The 19,144-nt window shown below is 48.7% G+C and overlaps 1 protein-coding gene across 1 annotated transcript in view; it reads left to right on the top strand.

Annotated features, from left to right (window-relative positions):
• The window catches only part of URB2 (URB2 ribosome biogenesis 2 homolog (S. cerevisiae)), a 36,144-nt gene extending 27,201 nt beyond the window's left edge, over positions 1-8,943 (top strand). Inside the window, exons 7-9 of the mRNA XM_008051112.2 lie at positions 1,719-1,806; positions 3,965-4,104; positions 8,553-8,943. Of these exons, the coding sequence (XP_008049303.1) occupies positions 1,719-1,806; positions 3,965-4,104; positions 8,553-8,750 (426 nt within the window). The 3' untranslated portion in view covers positions 8,751-8,943. The remainder of the gene's footprint in view (positions 1-1,718; positions 1,807-3,964; positions 4,105-8,552) is intronic.
• The last annotated feature ends 10,201 nt before the right edge of the window (positions 8,944-19,144 follow it).

The following is a 19,144-nucleotide window of genomic DNA, read 5'->3' as shown; positions in this document are numbered from 1 at the left end:
CAACAATGCAGTTTTTAAGAATCTTCTCTGGCAAACTAACCACTCATGAAATTGGGCCTTCCCCAGTTAACAGGGGGCTTGACCTTGCCCGCCTTGTCAGCATCTTTGTTATTAAATCTCTCTGCTGGTTTGATTTTTGTGTGACTGTACAATATAAATGCAATGTAAATCAATTACAAACTGAAATCACAGATCTTGCAAAAGATGTAGGAGCTGCCTGAATCTTCTGCAAAGCTTAGCAAGTGACCATTCAGTGGAATTAGATCATTTAATGAATGGAGAACATTGACAAGGATAATGACATGGTGTGACAGTAAAGAATGATGTGACTGACCACAGTAGCTGACACTCATCTATTACATGTGGGGATGCTGGGCACAGTAGATCTGCACTGACCTAAACACCCAGCAGGAATGCTCTTAGGTGCATCTGAAGGGCATGGCAAGAAGTCAGCACAGCCAGAGTGCCCGGCAGAACGGTCAGCAGCTAGCGGTGTTGCAAGCCCTTTGCGTGTTTCAGCTCGTGTAGTCCTCGGAGCAGACGGTCGCTGTCCTCACTTTGCAGGTGAGGAGACTGAGATACACACTCCCACAAAGCCTGGATCACATACAGAGCTGGAATACGGGCCTTGATAGTCGGCCCCAGGGCTGTGTGCTTTTCATCAGCCTGATACAAAGGCTTAAGCGAGTGTCCTTGGAGCTTGATGAAGCTCTGGGATCGTTTTGCAGAAACGACCTCTTTCTGAATGTGCTGCAAAAAGTCAGCAATTCGGCAGGAAGGATGTGGTGTTATGCTTTCGAGAGTTTTGTTGGACAAATTATGCCAAAGAGAATAATTCCAGCACTTGCTTTCCTCTCTGTTCATTCTGAGAATTAGTGCAGCACTGCCCAGTAGAATGTTCAGTGGCAGTGGGTGTGTGCTTGTATCTGCATTGTCTAGCATGGTTACCACTGGCCATAGGTATCTTGACCACTTGAAATGTGGCCAGTGTGATTAGGAGCGGAATATTTAATTTCACTTAATTCTAATTACATGTAAGTAGTCACATGTGGCTTGTTGGAACTCTCGGACAGTGTGTCGTTGTGATTCTGACCCTAAGGATGATTGAGTATACAAGAAGCATGTTTTGTCATGTCAATCTCATTTTTCAAGATAAAGTCCCAAGTAGGTCTTTTCACTAGTAGTATTATTAGAGTTAAAGTCTTACCCTGTGGCTCAGGCGCGAGTGCAGTGGTGGTATCACAGCTCGCTGCAGCCACAAACTCCACCTGCTTCAGCCTCCAGAGTAGCTGGGACTACAGACATGCTTCACCACCCAACTCCATTTTGGGGTTTTTTTGTAGAGACAGAGTCCTGTTATGTTGTCCAGGCTGTTCTTGAATTCCTGGGCTAACGCAAATCTTCCACCTTGGCCTCCCACGATACTGAAGTGTGAGCCACTGCACCTGGCCCTTTCACCGCTATTGACTGAGAGGTTATGGTTCCCAGTTTATGTGAATTTTCTTTATGTAACCCTTTTTTTCTAATCTCAATGATATGTGAATAAATTGGGATTATATTCTAAATTCTTAAGTAGAGTAATTCTCAACCAAGAATCGGCAGCTGTTTTTAGCATCCTGATAGACAAGAGTACGCGGAAACGAGCATGCACTCCTTGAAAGTAGAAAGCCTTACACAATCCCTTACATACCTTTGTGTTCTCTTGTCTGTTGTTACAGGTAATGCTGAAAGCCATCTCGTCTTTCCTGAACTCTTTTAACAGACTGGTGTTTTCAGTTGTGCGTGAAGGGCGACAGAAGGACAAAGGTAACTCGGAGTAACGCTATCGGTTACGCAGCTTCACGTGTGTTTCTCTTGTGAGGTGTGGCTGGACACATGACTGAAAAATACAACGACTCAGTGATGTTTAAGTAAGAAACGTTCAGAATCCATCAAATGAATATTCAAGATAAAAAAATTTTGTAAGATATTTCAAGCCGTCCCATTTTACCTTATCCAAACAGTGGATGCATCTGGCATCTCCTGATTGACCTAGTTATTTTTTGGGGGGGAAAGCAAGTATCTAGATTTAGGAGATGGTCATTGAGCACATATGTCATATAAAGGGGGGGTGTAAAAATGAGTTTATAGTTCGGTAGGGAGACAGAAAGGAGCAGGCAGGTACAGAGCTGTCTTGTTTTGCAGAAGGGCTGCATTCCTGCAGCTCCCCTTCCAGCCCAGTCTCAGCAAGCGTGTGTGTGTTCACCAGGGGACACAGCGTTATTATGTGCCCAGTTCATTTTCCAGCTTTGAAGTTTGTTGATTAGGAACTGAATATTTAATTTGTGGACATTTTCATTATTTAAAAAGTTGCACATAAAATGAGACTTTCTGGCCAGGCTCAGTGGCTCAGCCTGTAATCCCAGCACTTTGGGAGGCTGAGGTGAGTGGATTTCTTGAGCCCACAGGTTCGAGACCAGACCAGGCAACTTGGCGAGACCTTGTCTCTACAATAAATAAAAAATTTACCTGGCATGGTAGCATGCGCCTTTAGTTCTGGCTACTTGGAAGGCTGAGGCGGAAGGATCTCCGGAGTCCAGGTGGATGTTAGGGTGGCCATGAGTATGCCACTGCACTCCAACTTGGGCGACAGGGTGAGACTCTGACAAAATAAAATAAAAATAAAATAAAACAAAATAAATTTTAAAAATTGGCCAGGCATGGTGGCACATACCTGTGTTTTCAGTTACTTGGAAGGCTGAAGCAGAAGGATTGCCTGAGCCCAGCATGTCGAGGCTGCGGTGACTGGGAGTGAACCACTGCACTCCAGCCTGGGCAACAGAGTGAGACTCCGACTCAAAAAAGAGTGTACTGGATACCAATAAAAAGAGAATAAAATAGTTAAAACTCCACTTACTTAAACCATGAACACATCAGAGAATTGATTCTTGGCAGATTAGAGATGACCAAGCTACAACACCGTGAACGCAGCATGGAACTGCAGACGTGGCATGTGTTCCCTGGCTTCCTTAGAACAGGAAGGAACACACCTGTGACAAAGGACACGCCTGTGCAGTGTGACCAGGCTGTGCTAAAAATCTTGGTATTACTATTTTAGTTAGACCATTGGCAGGGTACGATGGCTCATGCCTGTGATCTTACCACTTTGGAAAACTGAGGTGGGAGGATTGCTTGAGCCCAGGAGTTCAAGACCAGCCTGGGCAACATAGAGCTTATTTCCAGAAAAAAATTTAAAAAAAATTAAAAATTAGCCCGTCGTGGTGGTGCACCTGTAGTCCCAACTACTTAGGAGGCTACGGCTAGATGGAGGGTTGCCTTAGCCCAGAAGGTCGAGACCAGTGAGCTGTGATCTCGCCACTGCACTCCAGTATGGGTGACAGAGCAAGACCCTGTCTCATTCAAAAAATGTAAAAGGCCATTAAAAAACCTAAGGACCTTTTTTTTTTAATGGAGTCAGGATCTCACTTTCACCCAAGCTGGAGTGCAGTGACATGAGCATGATGATCATGGCTCACAGCAGCCTCAACCTCTGGGGCTCAGACATTCCTTCCACCTCAAGCATCTCAAACAACTGGGAATACAGGTGCACCACCACATCTGGTTAACTTTTTGATTTTTTTGTATAGTCATGGTTTTGCTATATTGCACGGGCTGGTCTCGAACTCCTGGGCTCAGGCTATCTGCCTACCTTGGCCTCTTAGAGTGCTAGAATTACAGGTGTGTATAATCCTACCACTTATACTTAAAATACTCCTGAGTATTTTAAGTGTTCTTTCCTTTGTTATGTAGATAAACATGTGGACATATCTGTTCTCCCTTATTCTTTCTGCGAAATAACCCAATTAAAGAGTCTAAAAACAATGTAATGCTTGAGATAATGACCATCTATATTAAAAGTCTAACATTAGAAGAGTTACATTGTTGCTTTTGACCTGATCAGCCGGGAACCCCTTGCTCTCTGTAGGAAGCCCAGACGACCTGCCTGTGGTGCTGGACTGTGCTCGTCTGGTCGAGAGGATGTACAGCCACATCGCCGCACGGGCCGAGGACTTCACTGTGTTTTCCCCGTTCATGGTGGCCCAGTATGTGTCGGAGGTGCAGAAGGTAAAATCCAGCTAAGTGTCTCTCACAGGGTGCTTCTATCTGTCATTCTCAAGTGGGCTTTCCCCCAAAATGGCAAGCCTGTTTTGGACCTGATGGTTCCGTTGTAGCTGCCCTGTGCCTTTCAGGCTGCTCAGCAGCGTCTCTCCAGGGCTGCCATGAGGACGAAGTGGAGCGGCACATGGAGGGCTCCGCAGCGCCTGTGGGGGAAGGTGCTCTGTGCTCCTGGTTGGGACTTGCTCCAGCACAGACCGCAGGCTTGCTGTGGTTGGTCTCTTGAGCGTGGAGCAGGGAGTGCTGTGTTACCTAGAAGAACAGGAGCGCTCACCGGACTGGGCGTAATGGAGACCAGGACGGGGGTTCTGGACCTCCAAATTCTGGGGTCCCTTTGGTAGCAGGAGTTTACGGAACTATCTTCTCTGGGTCTGCCAGTCAAGTGACCGACTCAGCTGTGCTCAGACACTCCTGGTATTTTTTTCTTCAGTATTCTGGATAATTCATTATTCATCAGTTACCTTACTTGGAATCTGCTGTTTCCAAGTTCCATAAGACCCTAGGTGACCTGGGGTAAGTTCACTACAGGACTTTATAAATTCAGGCTATATCGATCTTATTTTGTCTAACTGGACTGCCTCAGGCATAAGCAGTGTGCAGTGAGTTCGTGTGTGTTATGTGTCTGCTTGTGTATGGATATATACACATTTGTATTGCTTTCTATCTCTGTAAAATATCCATCCCCCTTTGCAAATCTTGCAAGAACAATAGTAAAATCACTGGCTTGCTGCTAGGGTAGAGCCGTCAGTGTTTCTCAAGGGAGATGAGGCTGAATAAGCATCCTTGGGAAACCTGGAGCTATGTTAGCTTTCATCCCTGCTCCTGCTTCAGGTAAGTCTAACTACTCAGTGACTTTATACCCCACTGGCCTTGCTCACCTAGGCAAGTAGAGATGCCTGTCCTATGGGTGGGACACTTGGGTCATGTCAGTGCACGGCCAGGTTGAGTCCTCACCTACTGAGAGCCTCAGATCATGAAACTACCTTGCAAATCATCCTTTGACCAAAGTGTGGGCTTGTAGTTTGGTTTCCTTGCAATCACTGAGCATTTTTATAGAATCCCGATATTTCCCAAGAACTCCAGTCATTAATATGTAAGCTTTTGATGAAAGAGAAGCTCACGTTATTTTCTATTTGATTGAATAATAAAGTGAGACATAGTAATATCACTTCACTAAGGGCCAGGAAGGGAAGTAGTAATTGAACCCTTAAGTCACTAATTATTATTCAGAGAGTTACTTTATGAAGAGTCTCTGGTTTCTTGGCCTCGTTATTCATGTCTAATTTGTGCCTATCAGTTATATTTTTATTTTTAATCTTGAAAGGCAAAGGCCTTGAGAATTATCTAAGGCCACAGCCTCCCAGAACCCACTGGCAACATAGTCTATATTTTATCTTTCATTTGTTTATAAATTCAGTAATAATATATTCCATAAGCATTAGAGGCTTCTGCTAAGAGAGCCATATGTCTTCCTAGACCAGCGTGTTTAATTAAATGCTAGGGAGCAAGTACAGCTAAATAGACTTCATGTGGATTTCCTTTGCATTTCTGCAGAGTAGGGTATTGGTGGTAGTACCTGTTGGGAGTCAGGGAAACTGCCCTGATGAGGCGCATCATCAGGAGAAGTCGTCTTGTTTCCTCCAAGCAGTAACAAGTCCCAGTAGAAATATGCAGGGAGAGTGTGGCCACTCCCATCGTCTCTTTACCCCCAGACCACATTTACAAGTGTCCTTCTGCAGATGTGCCTCAGCTTGCAATAGGCTTTCATCCCAATAAACACATATTAAGTCAAAATAACAGAAGTCAGAATGCATTTGAGACTCTGATAAACCCATCATAAAAGTCAAAAATTGTGAGTTGCAGCACTGTTAAGTCCAGATGCTCTTTGATTTAATGATGCAGTTATATCCGGGGAAACCCACTGTCAAGTCAAAAAACCTTAAGTTGAATGGTGGGGTACAGTGGCTGACACCTGTAATCCCAGCACTTTGGGAGGCTGAGGTGGGAGGATTGCTTGAGCCCAGGAGTTCAAGACCAGCCTGGGCAACATAGGGAAACCTCGTCTCTACAAAAAATTTTTTAAATTAGCCTTGCATGGTGGTACCAGTCTGTAGTGCCAGCTACTCAGGATGCTGAGGTAGAAGGATTACCTGAGCCCTGAAGGTCAGGGCTGCCACGAGCCAAGATTATCATGATCATGCCACTGCACTCCAGCCTGGGTGGCAGAGTGAGACTCCCACTCAAGAAAAGAAAAATATTCAAGCCGTCTTATATCAGGACGGTCTGTGTACTGTTAGCTTAGAGTAAATAATTGAACTATGCAACTTGTCTGAGGTTTTTCAAAGCGGCTTTGATACATTTTCATTCACGGGCCAATGATTTTAGTGTTGTAGGAATGAACTTTTTTCCTTCTTTTGTGATGACGAAGCTGTCTGAAACCTGGAAATGTGTACTGGCTATGTCCTCTAGATGCTGCCAGCCTTCCTTACCCCCTCGCCCCCTCGGGCTCTTTGCTGGAGGCTGTCTGGCTGCGTTTTTGTAGAGATATCTCCTCAGGTGGTCATTCCCAGCTGGGCTCTGGACTCTGCCTGGGTTCAGGCCTCAGCACTGCTGACCACTAGCAGGGTGACCTTGGGCACGTCACGGAGCCTCTTTTTTGCCTTGGAAGTAGAATTGTCTGTTTGGTAAGCGATGATTAAATGAGCGAGCAAGCAGTCCTCTTACAAGCCCTCCCCTGCCAGTAAGATCAAGGCCTGCTGTGGTGTTTCTGTTCCTTTTGTTCTGTTTTTTCTTGCCCTCCCATTGCCTTGCTGTGAGGTCACAGACAGACTGTTCTCCCTTCAGTCCAGGAGTGTCCCCATCATCTACAAAATGGTGACATTTGAGGTGATCACCTGCCACACATTTTTGAGCTATCACACGAAAAGAAACAAATGACCTCTTGAGGGACGTGCTTCCCAGTGGTTCTCTGTGTGATCGGAGTTCTCTCAGCTATTAAAATACGTCCTCAGTAGAAACCATTTGTGGAGGGGCACGAACTTTTGGAGCGTTTCAGGACAGCTGCCAAGGGTCAGCCAGATCCCAGGCCTGTCAGCCGGGACCTTACCACAGCTTTGTTTTTCCTGCTTTTTAAGTTATTGTGGTGAAATGTGTATAGTATGAGATAATTTTTACCACGTTAGCCATTTCTAAGTGTGCACTTCAGTGGTATTAAATACATTCTTAATGTTGTGCAGCCATCACCATCTGTCCCCAGAACTCTTCATTACTGCTGCCGTTTTTGGGGAATTCAGCTACTGGGGTTTTGACTGTTCAGCGGCAGCCTGAAGAGCTGTGGTAAGTGTGAGGCGAGCTCTTCAGGCCTCCTTGGCTGGACCGTGGTCTGAGTCCTCTGCTCTGAAGTTTGGTGTGGCGTCGGCTACAGCCGTGTTGGAGCTGGCCCGCCACCCTTTCTGCATCTGCACTTGAGGGAAGAGGTGCGTCTTGGGCACAAGGACCAACTCAGCCCTTCCGGCCCGCGCAGCTGTGAGTGGAGGCCACACTGTGCTGTCACTGGCATCAGTGAGAACGTGATCTCCCAGGTGACGGTCATGAAGCACTGTGCTCTTGGGGTGTGGTGTGGGCCTGTTGCCCGTGTGCTTGGCGGCCTCAGAGCCCGCCTGCCGCGCCCGCTGCCCTGCTGCGGCTGAGATGGAGTCGCGGTCCGGACCGCGCTGCGTTGTGCCGCGGCTGGGAAGACTTGGGCACGACAGCAGATGGCTTACCTGCACTTAAGGTCTGTGCATTCAGAGACCAGTCTTTAAAAATTCTTCGGTTAACCACGTGGACATCGCTGACTGCATAGCAGAGCTACCCCTGTGACTTTGTGGAGTATGTTTCAGGGTTATATTTGCTTTCACTGGCTTCTGTTTCCCCAAAATACACTTCAGAAATACTAGTTTTTAGCTGAGTGAGGAGCAGAATTACATTTTATTTGTGTTCTGTTCAGTTTTTGAGTTGGAGTTCTACTCTGTCATCCAGGCTAGAGTGCAGTGGCATGCTCACAGCTCACTACAGCTTCACACTCCTGGGCTCAACGCCTTCCACCTCAGCCTCCCGAGTAACTGGAGCTACAGGTGTGTGCCATCACACCTAGCTAATTCTTTGACCTTTTGTTGAGATGCGATCTCGCCGCATCGCCTAGGCTGATCTCGAATTCCTGGGGTCAAGCAATTCTATTGCCTCGGCCTCCCAAAGTGTTGGGATTGCAAGTGTGATCCACTGCGCCCAGCCCAGTATTATATTTTAAAAGTAAATGTCTGTCTTTTCTCAACTCGGAGGTGGAAGTTGGAATTGTCAGTTCTTCCCAGGTGGTACTGGCAGGAGGTACAGCTGATCTTTGCCCCGCTTACTTGCAGGTGACCTTGTACCCGGCCGTGAAAAGCATGCTGCAGGAGGGCATCTACCTGGTCCTGGACCTCTGCATCGAGCCTGACATCCAGTTCCTGCGGGCCTCGCTGCAACCAGGGGCCAGGGATGTCTTTAAAGAACTGTACAATGACTATCTCAAGTACCACAAAGCTAAACATGAAGGAGAGAAAAGATATACCGTCTGAGGCTCTTAAAGAAGTGCCATCCGTGACATTTTACTGAGACTGGCCTTGTGATTTGGAGAGTTGAAGAATGAACGACTTCAGATATTCTAGTTTGCAGTGTTGAATACCTGGAAAATCCTTCGGGGTTTAGGAAACACATTTTGATGTATTTTACATCATGTTCTTACTGAGTTGTTTTTTTGTTTGTTTGTTTTGAGTCTGGGTCTCACTCTCGTCACCCAGGCTGGAGTGCAGTGACTTGATCATAGCTTACTATAGCCTCCACCTCCTGGGCTCAGCCTCCCAGGTAGCTGGGACTACAGGTGTGTACCACCGTGCCACTCCTGGCTCTTTTTTTTTTTTTTTGTAGAGATAGGATCTCACTATGTTGCCTGGGCTGGTCTTGACTCTTGGGCACAAGCAAGCCTCTTGCCTTGGCCTCCCAAAGTGCTGGAATTAAAGGCATGGGCCACCATGCCTGGCATTACTGAGTATTTTTTAATATGCCTTTTTTTAATATATCATTTTATGCACTAAGTATTGCAGTAACATCCTAAAAATAGACCCTGGAATGAGATGACTTGATAGAAAACTTGCTGACTCTCGTGACTTTTCTGCGTGTGGTTCTTGCCTTGGTTCAGTGGTTTGGGGTCTCCCTTTTTCCACAAGGAGCTGCATAGTTCTTGGTTTTTTACTTCAGGTACATGGGCTTATAGTTAAGACCTGTTTAACATCTTTGCCTTTTAAATTCGTCAAGTCAGTGAGAAGTATTCTTGATATGTTGCTTTTCTGCCTGCCTTCTGCGTGGAATCCTGGTCAAGGGAGAAGCTAGGGCTCTGCTCCTGCTTGTTCTTCCTGCCTCCGTTCTTTGAAGTTCATTTGGGAGTTATTTTTTCTGTTCAATTTAAGAAATAATTATCTTCTTATTACTTAAGCAGTATATGTGTATTGTACCAACCTCAGAAAATAAAAATAAAAGGGAAAAATTTTTAAAGATTTCTACCCAGACAACGTCTCTGTCATCACCTTGGAGTGTCTTATTTTACTCCGTTTGCTGTGCATATGTATGTAAATGTATATGCAGATAAATATACAGTAACTAAATTGGGTCAGAAATGTATTTTTTTAAAGTTGCCTAACTTTTTTCTGTGTAATATTTCAATATTTGGGTCAGTAAAGACATTTGACATTTTATAATGGCTGCATAGTAGTGGATTGAGTAGATACAGCTGTTTTATTTAATAAGTCCCTTGTGGTTAGACATTAGGACCTTTTTAAATTTCCTTTTATAGATGGTGCTTGCAGCTTATTATTTCCAGAAGATGAATTCCCATGAGTTGTATTGCTTGTCAAAAACCGTATCATTGTTTTAAGGAATTTATATAAATATTGCCAAATTGCCCTCTGGGAAGTATACTAATTTATTTTCCCACTTAGTGAGTCAACTTTAATATTATTGATTTTTGTTTCTTTATGCTTTCTTGATAGGTGAGAAATGCTATTTTGTTTTCCATTTCTTTAATTGCTAAACAATTATTCATATTTTATATTTACCATTTTTATTTCTTATGTAAATTATGTTTGCGTAATTATCTTCTGTAATAATTAGCCTGTTTCTCACTTGAGATATTTACCATTTTTCTTATTCAGTATATTTGTGCAATTCTTTTTTTTTTTTGAGTTGGAGTCTCACTCTATCGCCCAGACTGGAGTACAGTGGCCGCTCCTGGCCACCACAGCCTCGACCTGCTGGGCTCCGGCGATCCTTCTTCCTCAGCCTTCCAAGTAGCCGGAACTACAGGCGCATGCTACCACGCCCAGCTAATTTTTGATTTATTGTAGAGATGAGGTCTCGTCAAGTTGCCCAGGTGGGTCTTGAACCCGCGGGCTCAGGCAATCCACTCACCTCAGCCTCCCAAAGGCGCGAGATTACAGGCTGAGCCACCGAGCCCGGCCTAATTTTTTTTTAAATTTTTTTTTCTGAGTTGGAGTCTCACTCTGTCGCCCAAACTGGAGTGCAGTGGCACGCTCCCGGCCACTGCAGCCTCGACCTGCTGGGCTCCGGCAATCCTTCCGCCTCAGCCTTCCAAGTAGCCGGAACTACAGGTGTGCACTACCACGCCCAGCTAATTTTTTGATTTATTGTAGAGATGAGGTCTCGCCAAGTTGCTCGGGTGGGTCTCGAACCTGCGGGCTCAGGCAATCCACTCACCTTGGCCTCCCAATGCGCAGGATTACAGGCTGAGCCACCGAGCCTGGCCTGAAGGATCATCTTAAACAAAGCCTTTTTTTTCTTCACTATATTTGCAAGCACATGTGATTGGAGTAGTCAGTACAGAATGGCGTTTTGGTCACCTTAGAGGAATAACCAATAGCCCATGTTTCACGCCTCAGCTTTGATTTTGCTTCCTGTGTTGGCTTCAGGGCCAGGAGACAGCCAAGCTTTGCACACTGTGTGGTTCACCCATCCCCTTCCTTGTCTAGGTTGTGTATGTGGACAGGTTTTGACAATCAGAAATGTGTTCAGGTGGTCTGATGTCCTTTCGCTTAACGCTTTATTGACAGTTTTTTTTCTGTGCCGAATTCCCTGCGGGGACCTCCGAGAGGCTGGCCATGTTGCCTCTTGTTCACAGCTGGAGGTGGCGTTGGAGAGAGCGGGCAACCGTTAACAAGCAGGAACAAAACCGCGGTCTTGGGTTTGCCCGTGGGGTCAAGTGTCCAGATAGGAGGGTCACTGTCACAGGTTGTTAGGAAGCTGCGCCTAGTAAGTGTCTTCTTGCCCGGAGACTGACTGGGGAGCCCACAGCCATGGCACAGTTCCTCAGTCGTCCTGACGGTGGCACTGCAGGGCCTCCAAAGGAAGTGTGCGGTGTTGGCCGGACTCAGCCTGGGAGGGAGGGAGGGAGGGAGGCCGGCACCCCCTCTTCCCCCCTGCAGTGTTTCCATTCCTGGGAGGCTGTCGTTGGTTCCTCGCCGCTTCTGTTTGAGCTCTCAACCTCCCGAAGGAGGGGATTTGTTTTCAACTCCCTTTTGCTGGTTCGTGGGGACGAGGAAGCATTATTCTTGGGGTTCACAGTGGAGGCTGTGGCGGTTCACTTGTGCCCCGCCAGAACAGACCTCCTGGGCAAAGAGTCAGTCCAGGCCCACCCTCCACGTGGCGGAGTGAGGGTCAGTGGGGCCCGTGAAACGCTGGGCTTCAGAGAGACTCTCCTGCCAGACTTGCTGTGGCCCCAGAGGCCCTGTCCCTGATGAATGTGTGCTGATCCCCTCTCCATGCTTGGCCAGGTGCAGGTCCTCAGGGAGCTTCCTAGCAGTGGATGTTGACCGCGAGCCAGTGAGCAGAGGGACATGGTCCTTCCAGAGGGTGGTCGCAGGGCTGGACGCAAAACAAACAGATGCAGCAGTTGGGAGGGAGGCGGCGTTCAAGCAGAGACCTGCCGGGGCGGTGAGTGCTGGCTGCTCGAAGGGTGGGGGCGCTGGTCCTGCTTGCCTGCGCCTACCCCTCCCGTCAGCCTGGTTTGGGCTAGGGGTGGGCATCTGGAGGGAGATGCAAGGGTGAGGGCAGTTGGAGAGAAAGCTCTGCCTGGGAGTTTTCTTTGCAGGGGCTGCCTGGGCTGGTCCTGGGCGTAGATAACATTGGTCCTACTAATGGCCTTGCCGTGACCGCTCCGTGGGACCCTGGTGGAGAGGGCTCCTTCCCAGCCTGTGCTCTGCAGCCTCCCGACACAGCCTCCCCACAGCGGCCGTCTGCGGGCTGCCCGGTGCTGGGAATGACCCAGACTCGAGGAGAAAAGACAGGGCAAGAAGGTGTGTGTGCACTCAGGAGGGATTTGGGTAGAGTATTGATCTTTAATTCATAGAGATTACTTGGATCGGTTGACAGTGTGCCAGGCCACAGTCCCCTTCTTGTCCCGTAAGTGCACACACTCCTGCCGTCCGTCTCCAAAAAGCTGCTGTAGAGGCAGTAGCAGCGTCGCTTTTTGCTTCCTCACTCCCTTGTGCGACTTCTGAATGCTCTTTCTTTTTTTTCCATTTCACTTTCTGTCATTTCCTCTTCCAGCTTTTTTTCCTCCTTGACCTTATGTCGCGTGGATCTCTAGCGACATGACTTGCATTGCCCTGGGTTATCATGTCCCATGTCCTTCCACATGGCTCTGCTGTTCACCCCATGCAGCTCCTCCTACTCCGCCAGCGTGTCTGGGCCCAGCTCCTGCCTGCTCCTGCCTGCTGGTGCTGGCCTCCTTTCCCACCTCCACTCCTACTTCTGCTGCCATTTGTAGCCTTGGTATCCACACCAAGGACCCTCCTCACACCCAGGCCCTGTTCCCAGGATGGCCATGTGTGCTCTCCTGCTATCAACCACTAATGTAAGAGCTCACACCTGAGCCTGCCCTTGGACCCTTGGCTCGCCTCGCTCCAAGGAGCCCCTTTCTTTCTTTTTAGAGTCAGGGTTTTGCTCTGTTGCCCAGGCTGGAGTGCGGTGGCACAATCACAGCTCACTGCAGCCTCGATCCCCTGGACTCAAGTGAACTTCCCGCTTCAGCCTCCTGCGTAGCTGGGATTATAGGTATGCACCACTACGCTCAGGTAATTTTACTTTAGAGCCAAAGTCGCTGTGCACTGGCACAGAGCACACCACTGTGGGCTGCCCAGGCTGGTCTTGAAATCCTAGGCTCAAGTGAACCTCCTGCCTCTGCCTCCCAAAGTGTTGGGATTACAGGCGTGAGCCACCATGCTCCATCCCAGGATCCTGTTTTTAATGTCCATTCTCTGGCCTTCCCTGATGTCCCTCTACCTAGCTCGTTCCCTGTAGCCACTCGTGACCTGTGTACCCTCCCCTTTGGCTGTTACTTTGTCAAGCTCTGGAGTCCCCTGACCTGTCCTGCCCACCCCTGCCTCCAGGGGCCAGCTCTGTTGCTGGAGAAAATAATAAGTCATGGTTATTGATTATCCGTAAAATCTTGTTCTCTCTTCTCTGCTGGGTTCACCTGTTGGGAGGAAACTCTTCATCAGAGGAAGAAGCATCCATGAGGCAGCGTGACTTTGGAATGCTGAGTTAGTGAGGGTTGTTACGATGGTTTGGTTTGAAGTTACGGTTGATTGTTGAACATAAATGCTAGGGACGAGAGAAAGGAAGAGGCTTGTAAGGTGCTCCCTGATGAACACAACTGGTGTGAGTGAGGACAGGTGTTCACTACCAGGGAGGTGTGAGGGATGTGACTAAGACTGGGCTGGACCGTGCAGTGAGCAGCGGATAGGCTCAACAGTGGGCGGGACAGGGCTGGCTGAGGAGCAGAAGGACGAATGCCCAGCCAGATGCCAAGGAAGCACCCGGAGAAGGGGCACCCGTACGCGTTCTTATTCCTTAAGGGCATGCTGGAGGACATGGCCAACCGTTTTGCCGACTGTGACCACTTTGAAGACAGAGCATGGTTGTCCTTGTAGGGGTGCATGTGGGTGTAGATGACATTCAGTGTCGGACATTCCCACCTGGCATACGGCCTGCCCTGACATTTTCTCTAGACCCTCTGAGCTTTACCAGAGCTTCAGTCGGGCAACAGTCTCTCCTTATCTGGCTGTATTTCCTCCGTCCCTAACCTCTGCTCTCACCTTGCCCGGTGCTTGCAGACGCGGAGTGCTCTTGAGGGGAAACCGTGGAGCATCCATCCTGCTACCTGAGTCTCCCCCAGCCTCTCCAGCCACACATGGGAAGGAGTCTCCCTTTGCTGTTCATGCTTTTCCTCCCCTTTTCTCGGTCGTCTTGCCTCCACTGAAACTGCCCTCTGAAAGGCAGTCTAGCCAGCTTTGCCCACCCAATCTCATGGCTGTGGTAGGTCCTTGGCATGCGTGGCTAGGCCCCCTGGTGGTTGGGTGGGTCCCTGACTTTCCCATCCCCGCCTCCCAGGGTCCTGGCAATCTCTGGGGCTCTTTCTTACCCTTTTCTCTCCAACTCCTAGAATGCTGGTGTCCCTGAGGGTCCGTCCTCCACAGTTCTCTCTATACCTTCTTCCACTCCTTAGTGTCACCGGCTGCCTCTGGGCAAGTCCCTCTCAAACTTCTCAGAGTCTGCTCACTGAATCCCATTGTGTTGTCTGAGTTGAAAGCCTGGAGACCATAGCTGACCACTCCCACTTGGTCCTGGGGTGCCCTCCAGCTCCCTCAGTCCCAGTTCTCACTACTTGCCGGTGCCCCCCTTTGCTCTTCCTGCCTCTGCCCACCCATCCCAGAGACGTTTCAGATAGTTCCAGGGATTGTCCCTCCACCTTCCTTCAGAGCCTCCAAGGACTCTCCCTTCTAGACACTGGTTACTCGCCATGGCCTTGGGGGGCCTCTGATCTGAGCTAGTCCTGCCTGCTCTTCCTGCTTTAGAAGGACCCTCCCCCAACTGGTCTTGCTCTGAAGGCCACCGCTGGACTCTGCATTTCGCTGTGTCTGTGTGCCTGCTGGCCCGCCCTCCCAACTGGCACACGAGCTCCACAAAGGCCAGTGCCCTGTCTGCCCTTTCCATAAGAACAGCCTCAATGGGACGAAGATGGGGAACCATCTCCCAAACTCCAAACGCTGCAATGCGGGCCCCTCTCCCTGAGTCTCAAGAAGGGCGCCCGGGGGAGTGAAGCTTACGGAGTCAGGAAGCATCTGGTGACACAGGTCATCACAGGCACAGATGCCCACCTGGGCGTGGAGCCAGCAGTCTCACCGCACAGCCTTTATTCTCAGAGTTTTCTCTTTTTTTTCCCCCTATCTTTTTAGCAGTGAGCAATTTTTATAAAGCAGAATTGGATCTAGAACATCAGTATTTTGTACAGATTAAAAACAAGGTCATAGTTGAGGCAGACTCGGGTTCAGGAACGTTGTTCCTGGTCCAGCACATGTCAGGAGGGCTGCACTCCCAGGCTGGCCTTCCCAGCACCTGTTAGCCAGGCGCCTATCTGATGTCACTGGGACTGGAGACCCAGGCAGGAGGCAGCACTGCCACATCTGACGTTCTGACGAGGCCCCAGTGCTGTGTCTTGCTGCTGGCGTGGGCTTGCGGTGCTGCAAATGCAGGACCTGGGTCTCCTCTTGTGGAGAGGGCTATGAGGAGACAGGTCATTTCAGATGAGCTGGGCTGGGGAAGAGTAGCTGACGTGTGCTGGTCTGTGGGGCTGAGGTGGACTTCACTGCCTGCTTTCTTCTGGGATTCCCTGGGTGGCATCTGATGCCATTTTTAATTGACAGGTTGTTAATATCATAGCCTGAATGTCCAAGACTGGCATGTCCATGTGCATTCAGCGGTTGCTAGCGGTTCCTCTAGCTTCTTGGGTGCATGTTCATTGCAGATGGGGTATCAGTCTTAGAAGACAGGAGGGAGAACTGTCAAGAGTCCTTTTAGAGCTCCCAAAAGGACAAACGTTTCTCCCTGTTGGGATGTCCAGGTTGGGGCGCCCAACAGAAACCTGCCTACACCCAGGTGTGGTGGGGCGGCCACATGCTCTGGACAGACACTGGCACAGAGCACATCGCTGTGGGCTGAGGACATCACCGTTCTTGCCTGTGGGTTTCTGGAGTGCACAGGGTTTTGTAATGAACCTTTTTTCCTCTCTCTTATTGAGCAATTTGATGTTTCTGGCTAAGATGCAAAGAACTTTTTGGGAAAAGATGATGTAAGCAGAGACGAAGATATGGCTGGTCAAAAGCCAGTGAGAGCAATGAGGGACACCTCCTGTCTCAGAACACATCTTCAGTGACTGCCAGCTGCCTCACTCTGGTGATCGCTGGCTTCTGGAGACTGTGTCAGACTGTCCTGTGCTGAGTTGAACCCTCTCTGTGCCTGATTGTTGAGCACCCCAGAATCAGAGTCCTGGGGTGTATCCCAGAGTAAGAAGAAGAAAGGTGCTTCTACTTAACAACTGTGATTCTACCCCTCTCCTGAAGGCTGAGTTTTGTAACTGGCCTTCAGGGGAGCCACAAACCTGCCGAGACTCCGGGCAGGGACATGGGCCCGTGGCTCTCATTTCTCCTGCCTCAGTCTGGGCCTCCAGAAAGTGGAGTGTGAGCCAGAGGACAGATGTACGGTTTCATTCTAAAGTCCAGTCCTGGAGAGCAGCAGTGATGGGCAAGGGGCTTGGCACGCAGAAGGGAGGGCATGTCGCACCCCTGCCCTGTGGGCTGCGCCGTTTCATGTGGGGGAGTGGGGAGGTCTCCGTCGGTGGAGGAACTGGGGCAGGGGCTTGGGGCGGGCAGCTTGTGTCTGTGTGAGGCCAGAATCGGTCCAGAGCTGGAACAAAGGATGGGCCGGGCGCTCCCGATCTCTGCAGTGGGGCAAAGAGGAGTGTGAGGCCTATTCTCCAACTACCTGCCTAGCTTCGGGGCTGCTTTGCACAGTCACGCGGTTGGTTCCCTGCCTGCGTGTTCCCGGCTGAGGGAACAGGTGGAAGCTCGACTCTGACCTGAGCTCTGTTTACAGAGCCCCATACCTCTGTCTGTCTAGAGCAAGTGTCTTCGTTTCTAATTAGTTCAAAGGGAAATCTTTTCACCTCCTTTTCTAAAGTGACCGGTCAGAGGCAGTTCCCCCTTCCAGCCTCCCATCCCTTAGCCCCCTTCCCGTGCGAGACTCTACCCTTGCCACTGTGCCCTGTGACCCAGACAGGCACCTTGAACGACAGCCCAGACACCTCGCAAGCAGAATCACTGCTTAGGGGTCCACCCCAGACCCTTGTTTCTTGGAGTCAGTCAGTGCTGCCTTGAGTTTCTTGTGCCTGCTCTGACCTGTGGGTTTGTTCCCACGTTCTTTCCCTTTCCTTCCTATTGGTGTCCTCAGCTGCCTCCTCTTTCTACCGGGTGCTCCCAGGTGCCCCAGGCTGCCTCTGTTGACACAGGCTCCTTGGGTGCTGGGGCCTGAGTGTTCCTTTGGGGAACAAATATATCTAGCCTGTGACGTGTATGACAGCCTCTGTACTTTTAATTGTGCACGCGTGTGTGTGTGTTACACTTGTATTTAACCAACGTATCAACTTGTATGATGTAGCAGCCACTACTTTCTGATTGGGAGACTCTGGAGACATTACTTCCTTTCTGGAGTTTCATTTTCTCGCCGGTGAAGTGCACGTAATTGTGATTTACCCCAGTGTGGTCCTGCGCCTTAACGAGGTCATGAATCTTAAAGGGCTTCCACCAGTGCCAGCAGCCGCAGGGGCTCAGGGGGTGTGAACACTCTCCCCCGACAGGGTGCAGTGGGAATACCGTGCAGAGGCTGCTGGAGAGGCTTCGAGGCTGTCCTGCCCACACCAGCGTGCACACGCTTCCTGTCCTGCAGCGTGAGAAGCAGGCACTGTGGAGTGATGCTGTCTTACTTCACTTGCGGTCTGTGGCTTCCGTGCCTTATTTTCCTTCTGGAACATGCCTCACAGAATTGTTGGGAGGATTCAGTTAGGCAGAGAGAGAAAGTGTGTGGTCCTAGTAAGGGCTGAATAGGTAGTAGCTGTCATCTTCCTTGTTATCATTCTACAACCAGTGAGAGAAGTGAGTTGAAATCCAACCTTGCGTAAGGGTGATTCATATTTGAAATTATTTGTCTTGGCCCTTTGCCTGTGAGTGGTTGGAGAAAACCGTCGGCTCCTGGAAACACCAGACCAAGCGAGTGCAAAGGTTTGTTGATGCTGGAACACAGGCTGGCCCTGCCAGTAGGTGGGTGCCCTTGGCTACGGTCACGGTGGGGAACTTTGTCTTCTCGGATTCTGTGTTAGGGGTCTAGTCTCTCTAAGTTCACATCCCACTGCTGCTCGTTCTTTAGAATAAAGATTGATCTTATAAAGACCTAGAAAATGACTTTTCTGTACTGTAAATCTTTCTTTTGAATGCTGAGATTCAGAACATGGATTCCAAGCCATATATGCTCAATTTGAATCGCCCCTGGTACTGATAAAGCTATATGACATTGTGAAAATCATCTAACCTCTCTGTGCTTTGGTTTTGTTGTCAGAAAAAATGGGCTAATAATTGTAACTACTTTGTGCTATTGTTTCAAGGAGTAAATGTGAAATGCATAAAAATGTCTTGGTCCCAGGGAAAGAATAAGTGCTGTTATTACTATATTAAAAATTCTGTCCCGAGCTTTTTGTTGTGAAAAATTTCAAAATTATAGAGGTTGAAAAAATAGTACAATAAACATCTATATACTCTGAATCTAGCTTCAAAAATTACTATTTGTTATATTTGCACACTCTTTCTCTAAGTACACACACACACAGGGTGCCAAAAAACATATACACATTTTAAGAAAGGAAAAACTATTAAAATTGTAATACTCAATGTATACCGATAACAAGTCACATTTGTTAGATGGTTGCACTGGTCATTTCTACTGTCCTGCCTGTTTTGTTGCATGGTGATGCTAGCATTCATTTTATTAACCCCATCTTTTGAAATGTGTATAC

This window comes from Carlito syrichta, unplaced genomic scaffold, assembly GCF_000164805.1.
Source record: "Carlito syrichta isolate Samal-C Ts95f unplaced genomic scaffold, Tarsius_syrichta-2.0.1 Scaffold165621, whole genome shotgun sequence".
Taxonomy (NCBI): Eukaryota; Metazoa; Chordata; class Mammalia; order Primates; family Tarsiidae; genus Carlito; species Carlito syrichta.
Note: the sequence above shows the minus strand (reverse complement) of the source record. Positions and strands in the feature narration are given on the sequence as shown.